The 22,653-nt window shown below is 41.8% G+C and overlaps 1 protein-coding gene across 2 annotated transcripts in view; it reads left to right on the forward strand.

Moving 5' to 3' along the window:
* TENM1 (teneurin transmembrane protein 1) overlaps positions 1–22,653 on the forward strand; it is a 493,379-nt gene that overhangs the window by 448,237 nt on the left and 22,489 nt on the right. For both annotated transcript variants that reach the window (XM_040323926.1, XM_040323927.1), the window contains exons 24-25: positions 8,386–8,558; positions 12,866–13,101. In XM_040323926.1, coding sequence (XP_040179860.1) covers positions 8,386–8,558; positions 12,866–13,101 — 409 coding nt within the window. The remainder of the gene's footprint in view (positions 1–8,385; positions 8,559–12,865; positions 13,102–22,653) is intronic.

The raw sequence follows: 22,653 nt of genomic DNA on the forward strand, positions 1-22,653 counted from the left end.
GAAAAAAAACCTTGGTTTTTCAAACTTCATTTTAAAAAACGACGTAGCATACACATCATTGTTTTTTCAAAAAGCTCTAGAAAAGCGCGGTTACGTTCAGCACGTACGGCGGCACCCTGTTCCATTCAAGCTCGCGTCCTAACTTGCTTCTGAGCATGCACGGGTTTAAAAACGTTGTTTTAAACGTCGTTTTAGCTACACACGGTCATTTTTTATGACACAAAAAACGACGTTTTGAAAAACGACATAAAAAATTGAAGCATGCTCGAATTTTTTTTTTTTGTCGTTTTTAAGAAGACACACACACAGTTGTTTTAATTGACGTTTTTAAAAATGAGGTTTTTTTTCCATCACAAAAAACGACCGTGTGTACGCGGCATTACACTTACACATTGATAAGCCCACTTTAACGATTAAAGATAGAGCTTTTTAAATAACTGGTGCTCATTCACACTTCTCATAAGCTAAACCCTGCGCATGTGGAAAGCTGTCCATGAGCTGTTGTGAAGGGCCTTCTTTCCGCATATTGCATTAATTACTGTATCTTCTCTTTTTTTATTATTAATTTAAAGATTAATGCAGCATGTCTGCATTTTCTGCACCACACATCACACCAGCATTGTGGTGTGAATAGGGCACATAGAAAACAATTTTTTTTTATGTCCCCTTGCATTAATTGGCATTTATCCAGGTTGGAAAATGCCAGACTGTGGCTGCAGATTGTAACACATCCGAAATGTATTGGTGCAGACTTGAAAAGTTACTGAGAGGTCCATGTTAAGTAATTACAATTATTTAAAAATTAAATCCCATCATTATGTTACCGTTAACCGGCTGGCACTCTCTCAGTGTGCATATTTACTTCCAATGCAATCGAAGGCAACTGCTGAAATGGAAACATTCTCCTTTTTTTCTAGAAACATATCAACCCTGGAGGAGTCTAATGTCTTTTCTTGTTAGACACTGCCACCTAGTGGTAAAAATTAGGAAGTACACCCATATCTAGTTAATTTATCTGAATAAAATATCTCTCTTCATTTATACCATCATATATATATATATATATATATATATATATATATATATATATAAAATATTACATTGAAACACTTAAACGCAAATGTGCAGTTATGCAATGTAAAATACAATACTTTATTATTTCTCTTGTTACTTTTATCTGAAGTAAATGAAAGTCATGGAGACATTGCCATGAACTGTGTTTTGTAAAGAACAGAAGCACCTAGCACATCCTGTAAAGCTGTGTAGAAACTGTATTTTTCCAGAAGGTTCTTTGTCAAGCATGCTCTCAAATAAGTCAACACTTATGTCTGCTGCTCAGACATGGAGCTGAGGTACACAGTCTGGAAAAATAGTTCTATGAATACAACTGTATCAAAAGCCTTTGTTAGAATTCAACCTCTGAGACTTTTCTTCCACATCGCTGGAGCTGACAATATCTGACACATTCCTACAATCTGTCACACCAATCACATGCACACGCCGAGGCCATGTCCTGAGATAATTCCAGCACTGATAACTTGTAGCTATTACTCTAGAGATTATTATCTGCTATGGATCACAAAATGTTGTTTCACCATATGTTTCTGTACCAGGATTAGAAAGAAGACAGTAAAACAATGAGGCAAAACTGGTTACCGACTAAGAAAAATTACAGCTGTTGCCTATAGAGAATAAGGTGTCAACCTAGATTTTACACCCTGCTACAGATACTGGTATATAAAAACCCTTTAGCGGGTTGTTAAAAGGATTGAAAACTTTTTTTAAAAACAAACATTTTATACTTACCTGATCTGTGCAATGTGTTTGCACAGAGCGACCCCAAACCTCCTCTTCTAGGGTCCTGTGACAGCGGTCCTGGCTCATCTGTCCATCTGAGTGCCCCTATAGCAAGCTGCTTGCTATGGGGGCACTCATGGAGATTCAACCCTGAGCTGCACTGTGTGAGTCCATTGACACACACACAGCTTGGCTCGGCTCCACCCCCACCTCTCTCTCCCTCTCTCTCTCTCTCATTCTCTCTCCTCACAGGCTGTGATTGACAGCAGCAGGAGCCTATGGCTCCCACTGTTGCTGCGCCGTACTGTAATAGAGAAAGCCTCTGCTGTTGCCGCGCCGTACTGTATTAGAGAAAGCCTCTGCTGTTGCCGCGCCGTACTGTAATAGAGAAAGCCTCTGCTCTCAGGCACAGCACTGGATTGAGATCATGTTTATGGAAGTATAAGGGGGGCTGGGGTTGAAACTGCACACAGAATGTTTTTTTAACTTAATGCAGAGAATGCATTAATGAAAAAAAAAGATATTCTTCTAAAACCACTTTAAATTATTAGTCTCATTTTGAAGAAGCCTGACTCATTGCTGTGGGTAATTAAACACCTTGGTCCAGGTTTCATCACTCAGTCAAATGGAATCTGGCTACCCTTGGAAGTATTTCTCCCTTTATTTGGTCCAAAATGTCATAAATCCGCCCAATGTTGTAGATCTAATGTACCATATCCTGTTCCATTCTTAATTTTTCTTCAAAAGTAAGCACCAGGGGGTGGTTACCAATTTATTTAGCCTAAAAAAAAATAGATATATTTTACAATTAAAAAAGTGTATGGTTTAATTCTGATAATTAAAAAAATATAAATATATAATGATGAAAGAAGATGCACATAAAGCACTATGGGCCAGATTCACAAAAGAGATACGACGGCGTATCTCCTGATACTCCGTCGTATCTCTGTTTCTATCTATGCGACTGATTCATAGAATCAGTTACGCATAGATATCCATAAGATCCGACAGGTGTATTTGTTTTACACTGTCGGACCTTAGGATGCAGTACCGCGGCCGCCGCTGGGGGGAGTTTGCGTCGTAAACCAGCGTCGGGTATGCAAATTAGGAGTTACAGCGATCCACAACGGATTTTCGCGTTCGCTACGTCGCCGCTAGTCTAGTTTCCCGTCGCAAAGTTAGTCGTCGTTTTTGGTGCCCTAACTTTAGTCAGCAAACGTATTGCTGTCTAAAGTATGGCCGTCGTTCCCGCGTCGAAATTTAAAAATGAACGTCGTTTGCGTAAGCCGTCCGGGAATACGGAATTACGCTACGCGCGTCGCCGTTCGAAAAAATGACGTCACCTCGTGCAAAGCACGACGGGAATTGCGAAACGGAGCATGCGCAGTAGGTCCGGCCCGGGAGCTCGCCTAATTTAAATGGCACACGCCCATTTTAATTGGCCCGCCTTGCGCCGGACGTCTTTACGATACACCGCCGCAAGTTTCCAGGTAAGTGCTTTGTGGATCGGGCACTAAAACTGGAAACTTGCGGCGGTGTATCGTAAACGGGTTACGTTACACCGGCGCTCTTGTACGTGAATCTGGCCCTTAGTGTTTCCTTTAACCACTTAAGCCCAGAGCCTGTTTTCAGACTCGGCGTTTGCACGTTAAAAACATTTTTTTTTTGCTAGAAAATTACTTAGAACCTCAAACATTATACATTTTTTTTCTAACACCCTAGAGAATAAAATGGCGGTCATTGCAATACTTTTTGTCACACCGTATTTGCGCAGCAAATCTGTCCTTTGCTGATTCAGAACAGAATAATTGCATAGAAAGCCCCTCTCCACTACTGCTACTTTCACATCCCCCCTCCTCACACCTCAGTCAATTACTTGGCACCTCCCTGTATGAGGATACAAGACGCTTTCTACTCCCTTACACAATTAGGTGCTTAGTGCCTGAGACATTCATAGTCAGGTTTGATTATGTATATTGTGGACTGTGAAGGGTCCTCAGACTAAACCTGAAACTTACACAGGATAAATGTGGTGGAATGAAAGCTAGAGGAAGGTTGGGTAGCAGCAGCATGTGTGAACTGCTATACAGCACACCTGCAACATGAGCGAAAGACAGGTTTGCTTTAAACTAAGAGAAGATATAGCATTTTACTATATATCTTGTTTGTTTATAATGTTTTTTACAAATATTTTTTTAACTACATTTAGTTAGTTACATTTGAAATATTGCATACATAATGAATATATCATGCTTATATTTTCTACCAGCAGATGGAGCTCCTTTTCTTGTTTACACATCTATTCTCGACTGCTCTGCTAAACAATAGCATCATATGTCTTGTTAGCTCAGATAGACCCATTTAAAGTTTCAAGAAAATGTCTTAATGTAAACAGATTTAGCTGTGCTCTCTTGCTTTAAATACTTACAATGATCGGCCGATCTTGAATAGTATATGCATCCTGTATTATATGTTTATTAGTAACATAAAGGTTTTATATAAATATAAAAAAAAAATGATACAGTTTGAAAACCTCTAAACGTAAAAAAGTGGGGCTTCCCCTGCACTGCAAAGATTATTGCTTACTTTTGTCTAGTCCACCATTCAAGAGCAGTTTTACTCACCTTATTCCTTGCACTGCCATCAGATGGCACTCTCCTCTTCTTTGCTGGATCTGCATTGTACAAAATGACATCAGAATGCCTGTGACCAATGGAGCAATAAAGGGAAAGGTTTTGGGGGAGCGGTTGCATGGAAGGGAGCAAGACTGTAGGGATGATGGATAATGTGTTCCCTAGAAGAAAACAAGCATTTAACTCTTGCTGTGCGGGGAAGCACCACTGTAAGGCCCCATACACACGGTCGGTTTGGTCCGATGAGAATGAACCGAAGTTCAGTTTCATCGGACCAAACCCGTTTATAGGCTATCAGTCTGGTTTCCTTCGGTCCAAAATTTCTAAACATGCTTCAAAACCGAACCGATGGACCGCTGCCCGATCGGACCAAACCGATGGTTAGTACAGAAAAGCATTGGTTCAAAACCCGCGCATGCTCAGAATTAAGTCGACACATGCTTGGAAGCATTGAACTTCGTTTTTTTCAGCACGCTGTGTGTTTTACGTCACCGCGTTCTGACCCGATCGGATTTTGAACTGATGGTGTGTACACACATCAGACCATCAGGCCACTTCAGAGGTGAACCAATGAAAACGGTCCGACGGGCCAGTCTCATCGGTTTGGTCCGACCGTGTGTACGCGGCCTAAGAGTAACTTTGGGTTTTCCCGAGAGTCCAGCTTCAACCTTTAAAGTGTTACAAAACCCAGGACTCCACATTCACTATATCTGGTCTCCCACAATACACAGAACATGGAAATGCAAATATTTTAGTAAATATAAATTGCTAAATATCTTTTCTCATCAACAGTATATTGGAGTTACTTCTATCAGTGTCCAGCCGAGCACTGGTTAAAGCTTGTAGGAGGACTTTTCATTCTCCCCTGATTGTCCTATGAGGCTGCATGACCCCTGACTTTCTGTCTGGACAGTGCTAATTGGCTCTGTGCTGATCACATGCACCCTCCCCTAAAAAATAAAAACTCTAAGGCCCCATACACACGATAGAATTTATCCGCGAATACGGTCCAGCGGACCGTTTCCGCGGATAAATCCTCTCGTGGATTTCGGCGGATTTTCATGCGATGGTGTGTACACACCATCGCATTGAAATCCGCGCCGAAATCCTCTGGCAAAAACGTGTCGCGCCATCGCCGCGATTATGACGCGGCAACGTGCGCGACGCTGTCATATAAGGAATTCCACGCATGCGTCAAATCATTACGACGCATGCGGGGGATCCCTTCGGACGGATGGATTCGGTGAGTCTGTACAGACCAGCGGATCCATCCGTTGGGATGGACTCCAGCAGATGGATATGTTGTGCATGTCAGCAAATATCCGATCTGCTGGAATCCATCCCAGGGGAGATTTATCCGCGGAAAAAGATCCGCTGGTGTGTACACACCATAGGATCTATCCGCTGAAACCCATTTGCTGGGATTTATCTGCGGATGGATTCTATGGTGTGTACGGGGCCTTAGACTAAAACTCTTATTTATTTATTTATTTTTTAAATCATGCTATCATGTCAGCCAAATTCTCCAAATCATAGGTAGTAGTGCTTTTCTTCTTATCCTACAACTGGGAAACTATAACTGGTTGTATGCTCAGGTCAAAACTCTTCCCCTTTTTGGAGTTAATTTAGATGCCAGAACAAAAACTGCAGAAAATTGCACATTCACTTAAATTTAATGTTTGTGGAATTGCACACATTTTTAGTAAAAAATTTAAAAGCCTTCCATGTATTTCTAGTCTAATGGCTGCAAAAATTAGTAAAACAGTGCACAGCTGCAAAAACAAGGTAGAGTAAGCATTTGGTCCTGGGTCAACAGGCTTTGGGCTTGTATCAATGGCATCAGTCTGGCATCAGTCTAAACGCTATACAAAAATGACCACATCAATTTATAACTAGCTTTGGAAGTAAGGTGCACATGTATGGGCTTGGCACAGCACAAGAAAAACAATTGTTTTCCCAGAATTCTTACCAGCTAGTCTGCAAAAAAAATGGCACTGTCTAACTATTTGCGAAATCAAAGGAATGGGCTGCCTCCAGGCATACCTATCTTTAAATTATCCGTTTCTATATATGCTTCAGTATGGAGACTCTTAAATATAAGAGTTATGGCCCCACAGAGGGGCCCTGACGAGGCAGTCTAGCGTCCACATATATTTGCAAATGGGTGCAACTAAAACCTCTGTTTTTAACACAAATTGTTAATACAGGGCCATTATTATTATTTTTTCCCAGTCTATCTGGAACGTGAGCTGGGAAGACTTTTGTTTATGAGACATGCTTCTTAGATCATTCAAAATCCATTGACGTGTGCATTTGTTCCACAGTTGACCTCCTTCTAACCTAAATTGTACTTGCTTCAGGCAGGTTTTGCATTCCCATATACTTGTATGTGAATGCAAAACCTATCTAATGTAAACAAATGGCCATTGACACAGAACAATGGGGTGATGTCACACGTTTTGAAGCAGAATTTTGTAGCAACTACAACATTGCTCTCCTTAGTGTTTTTGTAGCTAGGTACAGATCAGCTGAAATTGACAAAAGGTCTATATCACAATAGATTTAAAGTGCTACTTGGCCCTATATTTAAATATCCCTTTATTGTTGATGCTATCTTTAGAATTTTTGGGGCAGATCCACGTACAACAGGGCATTATTCCGCCGGGCGTAGCGTATCTAAGGCCGAGTACTCACGGCAGGACATGTCCGATGAAAACGGTCTGCAGACCGTTTCCATCGGACATGTCTGGCCGTGGCCTGCCCGGGGACTTCTGTTCGATGGCTATACACACCATCGAACAGAAGACCGCGCGTAAACAATACGCGGGGCGTGTCCGCGGTGTCGACGCGTCGATGACGCGGTGTCGCCGCGACAATGACGCGCCGGCGTGGGCGGCCTGCCTTGAAAATGCTTCCACGCATGCGTCGAAGTCATTCGACGCATGCGAGGGATGGCGGGCGGCAGGACATGTACGGTAGGTCTGTACAGACGACCGTACATGTCCGGGCGGACAGGTTTCCAGCGGACTGTTTTAAAGCAAGTCCGGGAAACAGTTGTCTGCTCAGAAACGGTCTGTCAGACAATTGTTTGCTGGAATCCTGTCCGCGCGGCTGTACACACGACGGAACATGTCTGCTGAAATTGGTCTGCCGACCAGTTTCAGCAGACATGTTTGGTCGTGAGTACGGGGCCTAAGATACACTACGCCGTCGTAACTTCCTTTTTTTTTTCAAATCCACAAAGAATTTGCGCCGTAAGTATCTTTGGCGGCGTAATGGCGCGGCATTCAAATCTCTGTGATGGCGGCGTATTTTATGTAAATACGTCGTATCTTGTTTTGTAGATACAAAACAAAGATACGACGCGGGAAATTTTTAATTACGCCGGCGTATCAATAGATACGCCGGCGTAATTCTTTTGTGGATCTGCCCCTTTATCTTTTTTTAATGCACCTGCTCATACAGGTTGCTAGTTCAAGTTTATCAGTTAAATAGGTCATATAAATGGTCTGTCTCATCACAGCAGTCAATGACCTCTTGTTTTTGATGCGGTTCATTTAGCAGGAATTCTCTTGAGCTTGGTACAAAATCAACAGCCGCCCCAGTGGATTAAAGAGTTCCATGCAATCAGCATAAACAAAAGCATTTATTGTATTTTTTGGCAGTTACCAATGATTAACACAATTTAGTACTCTGGTAAAGCTGTTATGACATTTATAAATCATAAATCAATAACGTATATTCTGTCTTACTCTATATTTCATTGGAAAAAATGTAAGATTAGCTGCATGCTATGTCGATGGAATACAATGATATGTAATAGATACAAATAAGGACGTATGGTGTTCTTTATTTAAAAAAAAATGCATCTTCTGTATACCTGTGCAAAAAAAAATAACCTTTTGCATCTTTAGAAAGCCAAACTCATGCCTATTTTTTTTTGTACTATTTTAAGGTATGACCCTGAAGGACATTTGACAAATGCAACCTTTCCAACCGGAGAAGTCAGCAGTTTTTACAGTGATATGGAAAAATCCACTCGAGTTGAGCTAGACACTTCAAACAAAGAAAATGTTATCACCACCACCAATATATCTGCAACAAGCATTGTCTACGCATTAAAACAAGGTAGTGTGGGCGATATGACAAAACGGGTCAATGTTAACAAATAAAAAGGCTATCGCTATTCCTAGCAAAGGCCATGCTTATTTACCTAGCCCCAGTATTGTCACTGCATAATATGCCTTTCCTGTGTCATTCACATTGATATTTATAGATTAGATACAAGGTGTTTGGACTGATTGTGATTAACACTAACTTTCTCATTATTCTAACTGTTGTTAATTTATAACGTGCTTAAGGATTTCATTTACATAGACAACATTCTGAAGCAATAAGTAAAGACAGCCATTGTCTTGCCAAAGGAGATGGCAGCCACAAAATTTTTTACGAGAGATTTTTCCATATACATGCACAATCATTAAGAAATAAATGACAGGGACAATACGAGACAGTTGGTATTAGCCTAATCTCAAGGAAACAGTATTGACTGTCTGGAAATAACCATTACCATATCAATTAGTTCTCTCTAATGCCTCGTACACACGATTGGTTTTCCAGACGGGAAAACTGCCATGTTTGTATTTGGTCGGGAAAACCGGCCATGTGTACAAGGGGAAAAGCAACCGAGCAGGTACTCGGTTTTCTCGGTGGGAAAACGGATCGTGTGTACGAAGCATTAGACTTGTTTGCCAGGGTTGCCAACACAAGTTTCACAGTGTCCATACAGTAGATATACAATCATTTCTAGATGCAGTCATTATTATTAGATTGGGCTTCTTATGTCTCTTAGTAGGTCTTTACAACAAACATGATATCTGATCACAGTTATTAAAAATCCACTCTACTAGTAATGTGTAGTTAAAGGGGAGTTCCGGACACAATTTCACTTTTTAAATATAAATACCCCTGTAATACACAAGCTTAATGTATTCTAGTAAAGTTAGTCTGTAAACTAAGGTCCGTTTTGTTAGGTTGTTACAGCATTTAGACACTTTATAAAATAGAAATTGACTGGGGCCATCTTAAGTGTGGGTATCATGAAGCCAGACTGTATGACTTCCTGGATTTCAGCCTTGCAAATCTCGCACATGCACGTGCTGCACAAGCAGTGTCAGATCAGGTTTCAGCACCTGTGCTGTCCAAGTCACATGATTCTTTGAGACTGGGGAGTGCACAGACTCCTGGAAAGTTACACCCACTACATTCCCAGGAGTCTGTGCGGTGTAGGTTAGGAAGCATTGAGCACCTAGGTGCAGGAAGTGGGAAGATTAACTATTCTGCCTAGCAACAACACTTTGAAGGCATGTAAAAAAAAACTACTGATGTAATGTTATATTTATGGGTGGAACTCCACTTTAAGCTGCATATGCTGGTAAAATTAATTATAAACTGACGGTTTATATCACTTGGGGAAACAGGATTATCCCCTACCCCAACGGATTCTAGATGCCAAGCCTTCCACTGCCACATAAAAAACTAGGTTTAATGTAATGTATTTTAAATGTAAATACCAAGACAGAGAGTGAGAAGCTCTTATAATAGCCTTAGCACGTGGCAATGAAAGTAAGCCAGTGGAGATTTGACAACCAAATGCCATAGGAGACATGCTGAACTACAAACATTACACTTAAACCAGCTATCTTTTCGGGCAAACAGATCTTGTAAGGTGTCCATAGAGATAAACAAGGAATTGGACATTAAAGATAACACATTAGTAATTTGAATGATTTCTGAGATACTAACAAGATTTGTATCCTATTTCAACCTATTACCTCTGTGCTTTCAGATCTGCCATCATAGGCCCTGTCCAATGTGAACGTTTCTCTGTCTGTTTTCATTTTTCCAGAGTCTGCACTGTAATTGCAGAACAAGGAAAGACGTGCTTCACTGATGAGTGCAGTGCACTCATGACATCAACAAAGATCACAAACTGCTAAAGGATGGCAGCCTTTTGCATTACATATGTTACATTAATTACATATCCCCAGATGAAGATTGGGAGAAGTGTAAAGATTAAATGAGAACTAAAAACATCAGGGCCATTAGTTCTAATTTACAAAATTGATTTATTGGAATCACATATAATAGGAGGATGGGCAAGGCTATTGTAAGCTCTTGCAGGGATTACTGGCATATCAGGGTTTATAACTCTACTAATTATATGGGTTCATTACAGCAAAAAAAATGATTATTTATTGTCACTGAAGGGGTCCCTGAGGAAATCAAAAAGCAAGTGTAGTAGATACTTCCTATTTCTCACTCCTGTATAAAGTTACAGCACACACATGCCAACTGAACACATAGCGCTGTTTACACTGACCTGGGCTACAAGGTAAAGCATCTCTGGTTCAGTACCCTTGTATATATATATATATATATATATATATATATATATATATATATATATTCACACACACACACGGTACATTGTGATAATTGTGTCATACAATGCTTAGCATGCACGCAGTAAAGGGCTTGTAAGGCTTTAACATATTAGGGAATATCTGTGATGGTAAACGACAGCATTTCCTTTACTGTGCATGCTTTGCAGCCTATGTTCACCTTTGTTACAAATATAATATGAGAAATATTATAACATGCTGTTTTTGTGTGTTCATTCATGCTGACATTTGGATCTCATAGTTCTTATAACAATTAGAGCCTGCAAACAGAAGTGAGAAAACTGCAAACCTTTTTTATCCATCCTCATTAACACACAATGTTTTAATATGTAAATATGTCAGTGAGTATTACAGCACTGAAGAATATAATCCTTTCATGCTCTTTGTTAAGTATAAACACATAAGATTTAATTGTCCACAATGTAACTGTCATGTTCTCACTTGTACATACAATGACATGCAGGGTAGGGATGTCATTTGTTAATCTTCAGCAAAGCTGAGCATTGAGGTACAGACATCATTGGAATATAGCGTATTAGACTTTCTTGTTTTCATTCACAAGGGCACTACTGAGTTGTCTAGTAATTAGAAGTGATACTTAAAGTGTATGTAAACCCTCACCAACCCATTCAGTGTAAAATAGATATAAAAGGCAAAGCATTTGCAAATAAAAAAAAATTATAAGACGCCCACAAGACGCCTTCCTCCCAGCAGAATTACCCCACCTGCAAAAATCTCCTCCAGACCAGATCCCCAGCAAATACCTCCTCTCTACTGGACCTCCCTCCCCTTCTACAGGGGAATCACCTCTCTAATACAATTTGCTCCCCACAAGACACAACAGCACATCACCCTCACCAACCCCCCCCCCCCCCCACACCACACACAGACATCAGATACAACATGGCAACTAACCAGGAATGTCCTTCCTCTCGGCTTCTCCTCCATTGTGACACATCACAGCTGAAGAGGAAGCTTCCTTGGCTCTGCAATATCTGAGATCTGTTCTGCAAGCTGCCGTGAAAACAAAAGTGGCATGCAGTGTTGGACCCAAGGCATCCTGCAGGGCATATATCCTGGTTGCCCATTGTTATTAAAGTGGATGTAAACCCCAAAAAAAGTTTTATTTTTTTTGATGTCACAATGTAGAGTATAAGATTTCCTATCATCTGTGCCCAGTCTTGCCACACAGAGTTAATCAAGCTCTGAGCAATCCTCTTTTATTGTTCAGTGAAAATTAACAGACTTCCAGATAAAAACCTGTCTAAATAAAAAGTCCTTTCCTCTCTCCTTTCTTTAAGTGACAGGTTTTTTACATATCTAGCTTGGACATGTTTATCATATGTTATGTTGTTTTTTTCCAAAAAAAAGCAAGTTTATTGATCAAAATTTGACACATACAGTCCAAAGTACCACAATCCTATCCAGTATAGCAGACATGTTATGTTATGTTTATCATAATATGAGGTGATCCACAGTATAAAAAGTGAGAAATCCACCCCTCCCCCACATAACACATCCTGGTAATATACAATGAACTGTAGATCACCTCATATTATGATAAACATAACATAACATATGATAAACATGTCCAAGCTAGATATGTAAATAACATGTCACTCAAAGCAAGGAGAGAGGAAAGGACTTTTTATTTAGACAGGTTTACATCCACTTTAATGTCACCCCAGACTAGAAACCAAGGACCAATTTTTAATGCTAACTGGTAAAATATTTTGCTGTTTATTCCATGATAGAAATGTATCCATGCAGACTGGTAAAGTACACCACTGTTAATGTGCTGGTGTTAATTGTCTATAAAAACCTGAATAAAACCATGTATGCTTCCTGGCAAAACTGGACAATGAAACGATATAACATGATGTATCTTGTGGCAGCATAAGAAAACTTTCCAAATAGAAAAATGAATGGTATATGCTCAATAGCTGATGGTAACCTCTGATTTATTGGCAGAAAACACAGTTAACACCTATCGTGTTAATCCTGATGGCTCTCTGCGGGTGACCTTTGCCAGTGGAATGGAAATCAGTCTGAATGCAGAACCCCACATATTAGCTGGGGTGGTCAGTCCAACATTGGGTAAATGTAATATCTCACTACCTGGGGAACACAGCCCAAGTCTTATTGAGTGGCGACAACGCAAAGAGCAGAACAAAGGCAATATCTCCTCTTTCGAAAGACGCTTAAGGGTAAGACTTTTTCACTGTCATATTACACCATTCTGTAATAAATTACAATGCTTCTTGTATGGTCATACTGTGTGGGAAGAACCAATTTGTTTGATGTCCTGTAACTACAAAGCAGAAATCATCCAGAAGATCTGCAATATGCTGGGAACTGACATAGAGGATTTAAAGGAAAACAGTAAACTTCTGTGCAGAGTAAAATGTAATATTTCTTTGTGTATGACTTGTGCTTAGCTGTATCAATACGAAGCATATAGTGACAAATCTTCTCATACTGTGAATTGTAAAGCTATTATTCATCAAAAAGAGTGGAATTTCCAGGTGAGATTTTATCCTGTGAAGAGTGAAAAGTGTTTCTTACTTATCGATGGATTTCCAATACAGTGGAACATTGGTTAACGAGTAACGCAGTTAACAAGCATTTTGAAAGACGAGCAACTTTTTTTTTTTTTTAATCCTGACTCGTTTGCGAGTGTTGTCTCGCAAAATGAGCAGGGTTCAGGCCAATGGGGTGTGCAGTACCACATTCGGCCAAAGGTGTGGGTATGCCTGTGACATTTGGAATGGTTTAAAGCCGTTCGGAAATACTCGTAAACACTCAGAAATATTCCATTCCCAAGGGTTTCCGAGCCTCTCCAAGGGTTTCCGAGCTGTCCCTGAGTATTTCCGAGGCTCTCCAGTGCCCCCCAACCTCTGGCCACATTCAGTATTGCATACAATAGAAGTCAATGCGGAACAAATTATATTTGTTTACATTGACTTCTATGGGGAAACTCGCTTTGATGTGCGAGTGCTTTGGATTACAAGCTTTCTCCTTGAACGGATTATGCTCGTAATCCAAGGTTCCGCTGTATCTTTTTTTGAAGATTTAGTCACCAGCAACTCTTAACTGGTGCAGCACTACTAATAACCACTAGAGGGAGCATTTATATACAGAATAATCTGCACAAGTATGGCTTTCACATGGTTCATTAGCAGATGATCAACTGCTGATCAACAGCTCGTTACCAATGTCATGTGGGTATATACAGTATACTGCATAGTGGACGTGTCCTCAGACTCTACTAAATATCATTATGATATTCTACCAGCACCTGAATTCATCACAGTATGTGAAATAAAAAAAATATCACAAGATGGACATTTTGCCCCCGTTCACATCGGGCTGATTTGACATGTCTATTGCCGGCAATGGCACCGGCCGAATCAGTGTGACTTTGACTTTGCAGCACCGCACCAATTTCCAAAAGTAGTTTTCACACAGATGTCTGTCGAATTGCCCCCGAACTCACACTGAAATGCCAGTTTTAAATTGTGCTAGTTCAGCTGAAGACGATTTTAAACCCTCATTCAGTGTGAACCTAGGCTAAAGGTAAGCGCTACATTAAACAGAATACTCTGCAAACATACCATAAAATATTGAAACGGAAATATGTGTCACATGCAAGTAGATATTTTCATGTAAAAATTAAATATTTAGCGCAAGTTGTTCCAATGTCTTTGGCCAATTGCAATTGATAACCTTCGGAAACCAAATTTGAGGGTCAGGAAAATTCATATTCCCATTGTTCTGTATATTTAATACAAAATAAAGGTGGTTTCATAGTTGCTAGTCTACAGGATCCTTGTACATTATTCACTAAGGCCCCATACACACGGGAGGATTTATCCGCGGATACGGTCCAGCGGACCGTTTCAACGGATAAATCCTCTCGAGGATTTCCGCGGATTTCCATGCGATGGAGTGTACTCACCATCGAATCGAAATCCGCGCCGAAATCCTCTGGCGATGACGTGTCGCGCCGTCGCCGCGATTATGACGCGGCGACGTGCGCGACGCTGTCATATAAGGAATTCCACGCATGCGTTGAATCATTACGACGCATGCGGGGGATCCCTTCGGACGGATGGATCCGGTGAGTCTGTACAGACCAGCGGATCCATCCGTTGGGATGGATTCCAGCGGATAGATTTGATAGCATGTCATCAAATATTTATCTGCTGGAAATGCATCCCAGGGGATAAATATCCACGGAAACAGATCCGCTGGAGTGTACACACCATAGGATCTATCCGCTGAAACCCATTCGCTGGGATTTTTCAGCGGATGGATTCTATCGTGTGTATGGGGCCTTAGAATTGAATGTTGGTGTCTTGCAAGGATAAGATACATATCAGGGTATCTATACTGTTGGAAAACTTTTGGCAATTAGCGGCTGCCGCAGCTCCTGATCAGTGTATTCTGACAGTGGAGAGTCCCGCTGTCAGAATACATTGTCCTGGGAGGGGGGAATTCCTCTATCCACCTTACTTGTGTGGATGGAGAAATCTTTAATTTGGCTCATCAAAAAAAAAACATCTATGGCCAGCCTTAGCCACAAGTGTCTCCAATGGGGACACTAGTTCATGTGACCCTAGTGATAAGCAGAGATCTGCTCACTTTGGAGGGATTTCCTCTTGCTTTGTTTTGATTATGGGATAGGAAGTGAAAGGAAATCTCCCCAGTTAGATACAGATGGCAAAAACGCCCTGTTGGGGTTATAACCCTCCCTTACTCTATCCAAAAAAAAAGTTTTGGCATTAATTCCACTTTAATATACAGTAAACACACATTGGTCTCTTTTATTAGCTGTATTTATTCAATTTTTTTTTGTTTTCTTTTTTTGTGTAATTGGATGCATATTTTAATTAAATTAGTATTTTTTGCCGGGAGATTTACTGCAATTAGTCTGTTTTGATATGTTAATGTACTTACACAAATGTACCATGACTGTTTTTTGAAACTTTTACCGAAACCATCTTTGTAAAAGTTATTTTAAATATTGAAAAATGTCAGTGTATAGGAACCTTGTGATACAGTCAAGGGACTTATAGATATGCCAAACAGTATAAAAAAAGTTTGATAGATAAGAATTCTGCTTTACAATTATGATGTGACTTGTATATTTCTTATTTTGTGCTAAACTAAAATCTGAGGACTTGTGCAGTATTATTATTGTGACATTCAGAATATAAGGTCATAGCAGATTTGTGTTCCTCTAAGTTTAATTAATTGTTCTACTGATGCCTTAAGAAGCTGTCTCGTATTCCAGAAGGTAAATGAGTTCTAATTTGCAGTGCGGTGATATCCAGCATAATTTCTGATTTGAACGAAACACACATAAGCGTCAGCTTGATTAAACGGCTTACAACAAGAATGGTAGAACTGTAACTTCAGCAGGATTATAAAACAAGAAAGTAAGGGCACTAAACATTAATGTTAAAATGCTTCAATTTCTAGTACACAAACGTGGCAGATTAGATAAATTCCCCTCCCTAGGCATTTGACTATGAATTATGACTTAAGAAAAAAGTCATGAATCAATGCCATCAATAGCGATCCTCTGTCTCCTTATTTTTGACCCTTTGGAAATGAAATACTCATGCATCTTTATGAATGCAGTTCAAGATTTGTGCACTTGAGATATAATTATTTACTGCTTATAATACAAGCTTATACTGCTTATATACATGAGAGGTGTGCTGTAGTTTAGCTGAGAAGAACTTACTCAGGGCTGATAACACTGCTCAAGATTTCAGCACAGCAGAGCCATAGGTCTTGGCTCAAACGGTAAGTTGGGAGTTCACTAGATTTCTGGCAGGATCTGTTTTCCAGTACTTGCAGCACTTGCATTTTTTGTTATTTTTAGATAGACATGTGCTTAAAGCGTTTGTTAACCCCCCCCCCCCCCAAAAAAATGGATCTTGCTCCTTAACCACTTCAGCCTCGGACCATATTGCTGCTCAATGACTGGGCCCCTTTTTGCGATTCGGGAAATGCGTCGCTTTAACTGACATTTGCGCAGTCGTGCGACGTAGCTTTCAAACCAAATTGGCATCCTTTTTTTCCCACAAATAGAGCTTTCTTTTGGTGGTATTTGATCACCTCTGCGGTTTTTATTTTTTGCGCTATAAACAAAAATAGAGCGACACTTTTTGCTGTAATAAATATCCCCAAAAATACATTAAAAAAAATGTTTTCCTCAGTTTAGGCCGATATGTATTCTTCTACATATTTGTTCGTAAAAAAACCTGCAATAAGCATAAAGTTATAGGGCCAGATTCACAAAGAATTGCCCTGGCGCAGCGTATCAGAGATACGCTACGCCGCCGTATCTTACCTGGCGGAATTTAGAATCCAGGAAGATTTTGCGCCGTAAGTTACGGCGGCGTAGTGTATTTCTCGGCGCTTATTTCAAATTGGGCGGGTAGGGGGCGTGATTCATTTAAATGAAGCGCGTCCCCCCGCCGATTGAAATGCGCATGCTCCGTTTCAAAATTTCCCGCCGTGCTTTGCGCGAAATGACTTCACACCGACGTCATTTTTTGAACGTAGACGTGAGTTACGTCCTTTCCTATTCACGGACGACTTACGCAAAAAAAAATTCAAAATTCGACGCGGGAACGACGGCCATACTTTAACATGGCAAGTCTATCTATATGCCACAAAATAGCAGCTTTAACTATACGCCGGGAAAAGCCTACTAGCGACGACGTAAGAGAATGTGACAGCCGCGCGTACCTTCGTGGATCGACGGAAAAAGCTAATTAGCATACCCGATGCAGAAAACGATGCAAACTCCACTCAGCGGGCGCCGAAGTATTGCACCTACGATCCGAAGGCGTAGGAGTCAAACTAAAGATACGACGCGGCAAATTTGAAAGTACGCCGGTGTATCAGTAGATACGCCGGCATACTCTCACTGTGAATCTGGCCCATAGCGTCTACAAAATAGGGCATAGTTTTATGGCATTTTTATTAATATTTTTTTTTTTTTACTAGTAATGGCGGCGATCAGCGATTTTTATCGGTACCTTATGGCGGACACTTTTGACACATTTTTATGACCATTGGCATTTTTATAGTGATCAGTGCTATAAAAATGCATTGATTACTATAAAAATGCCACTGGCAGGGAAGGGGTTAATACTAGGGGGCGAGGAAGGGGTTAAGTATGTTCCCTGGGTGTGTTCTAACTGAAGGGGGGTAGACTGGGGGGTGAACTGACTTGGGGAAATGACTGTTCGCTGTTCATACATTGTATGACATTGTACGTTCATACATTGTATCAGGCATTTCTCCCCCTAACAGGCCCGGGAGCTGTGTGTGGGCTGGTATTTCGTCGCGTATAGTTAGACCTGCCATGTTAAGTATGGCCGTCGTTCCCGCGTTTATTTAGAAATTTTTTTTTTTTGCGTAAGTCGTCCGTGAATCGGGATGGACGTAATTCACGTCTAAGTTTAAAAAAATGACGTTGTTGTGACGTCATTTAGCGCAATGCACGGCGGGAAATTTTGAAACGGAGCATGCGCAGTTTATTCAGCGTGGGGACGCGCTTCATTTAAATGAAGCACGCCCCCTAATCGCCAATTTGAATTCCGCCGCAAATTCTTTGGGGATTCGAACCGGCCAAAAGTAAGTTACAGCGGCGTAGCGTATCTCACATACACTGCGCCCATCTATTTCTATGTGGATCTGCCCCACTGTTCTTAAGTGCCTCTACAAATGGAGAGTTAGAAGAACATGCATTGAATACGTCCACTTAGGCCTCGTACAGACGACCGGACAGTCCGCTGAAAGCGGTCCGCCGGACCGTTTTCAGCGGACATGTCCGGCTGGAGATTTCTGTCCGCGCGTACACGATAGGCGCTGACGAGGCCGCGCCATCGCCGCGACGATGACGTAGTGACGTGCGCGGCCCTGGAAGTTCAATGCTTCCACGCATGCGTCGAAGTGATTCGACGCATGCGAGGGATTGCGGCCGCTCGGACATGTACGGTGAGTCTGTACAGACGACCGAACATGTCCGACGGACAGGATTCCAGCGGACATGTTTCTTAGCATGCTAAGAAACAATTGTCTGCTGCAAAACGGTCGGCTGGACAAATGTCCGCTGGAAACCTGTCCGGTCGGCCGTACACACGACCGAACATGTCTGCTGAAACTGGTCCGCGGACCAGTTTCAGCAGACATGTTCGGTCGTGTGTACGGGGCCTAAGATGAATACTAGAGAAACTAACTAGGTCAGATTTGTTAAGAAGGAAGATAAAAAGAACAAGAAACGCTAAGAACCCTTTCCCACAGTGACCAGAAAGGTCCTTTGTTGTATTTGAATAATAAAGTCTGCTTTGTTGGTAATATTTCTTAATGTTTGCTCATTCATCAGCCTCACTGTGTTTGTAATTTTAAATATACCATGAAAAATAAAATTGGACCTACAAACCCACCACTCTCCGTCCAGAGTTTCTATTAATTAAAGTTTGGAAACAACTCAAATGAAAAAAATGTATAACGTTACAATGACTACTACAAACCACAAGTATATACTAAAAAATCAAGCCTAAGGCCCCGTACACACGACCCATGTATGCTGAAACTGGTCCGCGGGCCAGTTTCAGCATACATGTTCGGTCGTGTGTAGGCGCGAGCGGGCCGAATTTCAGCAAACATTTGCCCGCCGGGCCTTTTCCCAGCAGACAAATATTCCTGGACGTGTTTTAAAACCATCCGCTGGAATCCTGCCCGCTCGGACATGTACGGTCGTCAGTACAGACCTACCGTACATGTCCGAGCGCCCGCCGTCCCTCGCATGCGTCGAATGACTTCGACGCATGCGTGGAAGCCTTTAAATGGCAGGCCCGCCCACATCGCTGCGTCATCATCGCGGCGACGACGCGGACACGCCCCGCGTAATGTTTACGCGCGGACTTCTGTACGATGGTTAGTACAACCATCGTACAGAAGCCCTCTGGCAGGCATGTACGGTGAAAACGGTCCGACGGACCGGTTTCACCGTACATGTTTGCTCGTTAGTACCCGTCCTAAAACAACTGTCTACACTACAATATAAACTATAAATATGGGACAGTGTTCCACTTGAAGTCATTTTATTTCAATCATTTAAAAATATCCAGGTAAAGTATACCAACCCTACACAAAGCATACCCCATCACCCTGAGCAGTGCAGGTGATGGGGTATGTTTTGTGACTATGTGAATATTATTAGACATCTCTATAATATTTTATAGACGTCTCTATAAAGCTATTCTTTGTTCTCCCTTTACAAATTGCCCTATGCTTTCCACGTACCTTGTCACCCAGTGACGTATCCTATTCCCATAGTGAAGCAAGGTATGTGCTCTGCATTTTCCATTTGGAGTCCCAAGCGCAGTCTGTTCATTTTCCCAAATGCTCAACCCATATCTTTTCCTTTTAAGCAGCCAAGTTTGAGGAACAAGAACAGAAGGGCCTCTCTGTGTGGAGTTTTAAATGGGGCTCTTGTCCATACAGTCTGAATATTCATGTGCTGGGTTCAGGAGTGTGTAGCAAAGGGTCGAGACTCGGGAGTAAGTAATGTACAAAGTGAAGGAGTTATGAGTAATTAAAGCACAGAGCACAGAGATCAGGAGTAAGAAACAGAGTACAGAGGTAAGAAGGAGTAAAAAGTAAGTGTCATGCAGAATGCAGGGGTCAGGAGTAAGTAACGCACAGAGGTCAGGTATGAGGAGATAGGTAAACAGGTCAGGTATGATGGGGTAGATGCATAAGTTAGGTATGGGGAGGTAGGTGGAGAGATCAGGTAGTTGGACAGGTCAGGTATGAGGGAGTATGTGGATAGGTCAAGTATGAGGGATTAGGATGGCAGATCAGGTATAAGGAGGTAGGGGAACAGTGCAAAGGCCATGTATGAGGAAGTAGATTGATGGGTCAGGCATAAAGTAGTAGTTGGATAGGTCAGGTATGAGGGGGTTGGTGGACAAATCAGGTATGAGGGGATAAGTGGACAGGTCAGGTATAAGAGGGTAGGTGGATAGGTTAGGTATGAGGTGTGTAGCACCCTCTACCATACGTAGGTGCTAGAGGTGTAGTGTTTGCAGGTTCTGTCAGTGCAGGTAAATTTAAACTTATTTAGCTTATGCTGCAAGCTAGGCCTGTTTGTTTTTGATCTGGGGCAGGGAGTGGTTAGTGTAGCAGTCGGTGTGACTGACATGTACTTCAGCTTTTGGGCGCCTCCCCTGCTTCCAGTGAGAATGTTCTGGAAGAGGGGCAGGGCTAAGAGTTGGAGTGGCATGGAGTACATGTGAGGAGCCCTGACCAATCCCCAACTAGGATTAGCAGGGGGCAGGCCTCCTACATATACTCACAGTCAACCTGCTGGGTGATCTGAAGGATGGAGTGCTAGACTGTGTGCTGGAGAAACACCCGATCTGGGGGAGGGGTGTGGATCCAGCGGAGGAGCTCGGGAGTCTCTCCTTATAAGGTCATGGAGAGGTGTCCTAGGAGCAGTTGGTCCGCACAGATAAAGGCCCAGATTCACTTAGATCGGCGCATCTTTGAGCGGGCGTAACGTATCCGATTTACGTTACGCCTCCGCAACTTAGATGGGCAAGTGGAGTATTCTCAAAGCACTTGCTCCGTAAGTTGCGGCGGCGTAGCGTAAATAGGCCGGCATAAGCCCGTCTAATTCAAATGTGGAACAGGGGGGCGTGTTTTATGTAAAACACGCCCCCCATGCGCCGTCCGTGGAATATCCCAATGTGCATTGCTCCAAAGTACGCCGCAAGGACGTATTGGTTTTGACGTGAACGTAAATTACGTCCAGCCCCATTCATGGATGACTTACGCAAACAACGTAAAATATTCAAAATTCGACGCGGGAACGACGTCCATACTTAACATTGGTACGCCGCATGTACGCCTCATATAGCAGGGGTAACTTTACGCCGGGAAAAGCCTAACGTAAACGGCGTATCTGTACTGCGTCGGCCGGGCGTACGTTCGTGAATTCGCGTATCTAGCTGATTTACATATTTCTAGAAGTAAATCAGCGTACACGCCCCTAGCGGCCAGCGTAAATATGCAGTTAAGATCCGATGGCGTAAGAGACTTACGAAGGTCGGATCTAATACAAATCTATGCGTAACTGATTCTATGAATCAGGCGCATAGATACGACGGCTCAGACTCAGAGATACGACGGCATATCTGGAGATACGCCGTCGTATCTCCTTTGAGAATCTGGCCCAAAGTTTTTACAAGACACCTTCCAATCTTGTTACATACTATACTATTGTTTATTTATGCTATTTGACATTGCAAAAAAGAAACCACTACTGGTGCCACTATAATCTAGGCCCAGAACATTGTCTTGGTTCTTTGGGAGCTTTCTGTGGTAGGATAGGATTTTATCATGAAAGGTGACCCTATTCTGGCTATTATAACCTTGTTAAACATTTGTGACTGCAATATTTGTAAGAGGCTGCAGATGGCAGCAAAACGTATTAAAGTCCTGAAACATTTTCTTTTTTTTTTTTCTCGTACAAAACATGAAATAATCAAAGCTCAGAATGCATTAACACTGAGCGCCTAAATTAAAGATGTGTAAGAACAAAGGGCCGGATTCAGCAAGAATTTACGCCGGCGTATCTATAGATACGCCGCGTAAATTCAAAGCTGCGCCGGCATATCTTCTTTCTGTATTCAGAAAGCAAGATACGCCGAAATTAGGCTAAGATC

The sequence above is a fragment of the Rana temporaria genome, chromosome 9, assembly GCF_905171775.1.
Source record: "Rana temporaria chromosome 9, aRanTem1.1, whole genome shotgun sequence".
In the NCBI taxonomy this organism is placed as follows: Eukaryota; Metazoa; Chordata; class Amphibia; order Anura; family Ranidae; genus Rana; species Rana temporaria.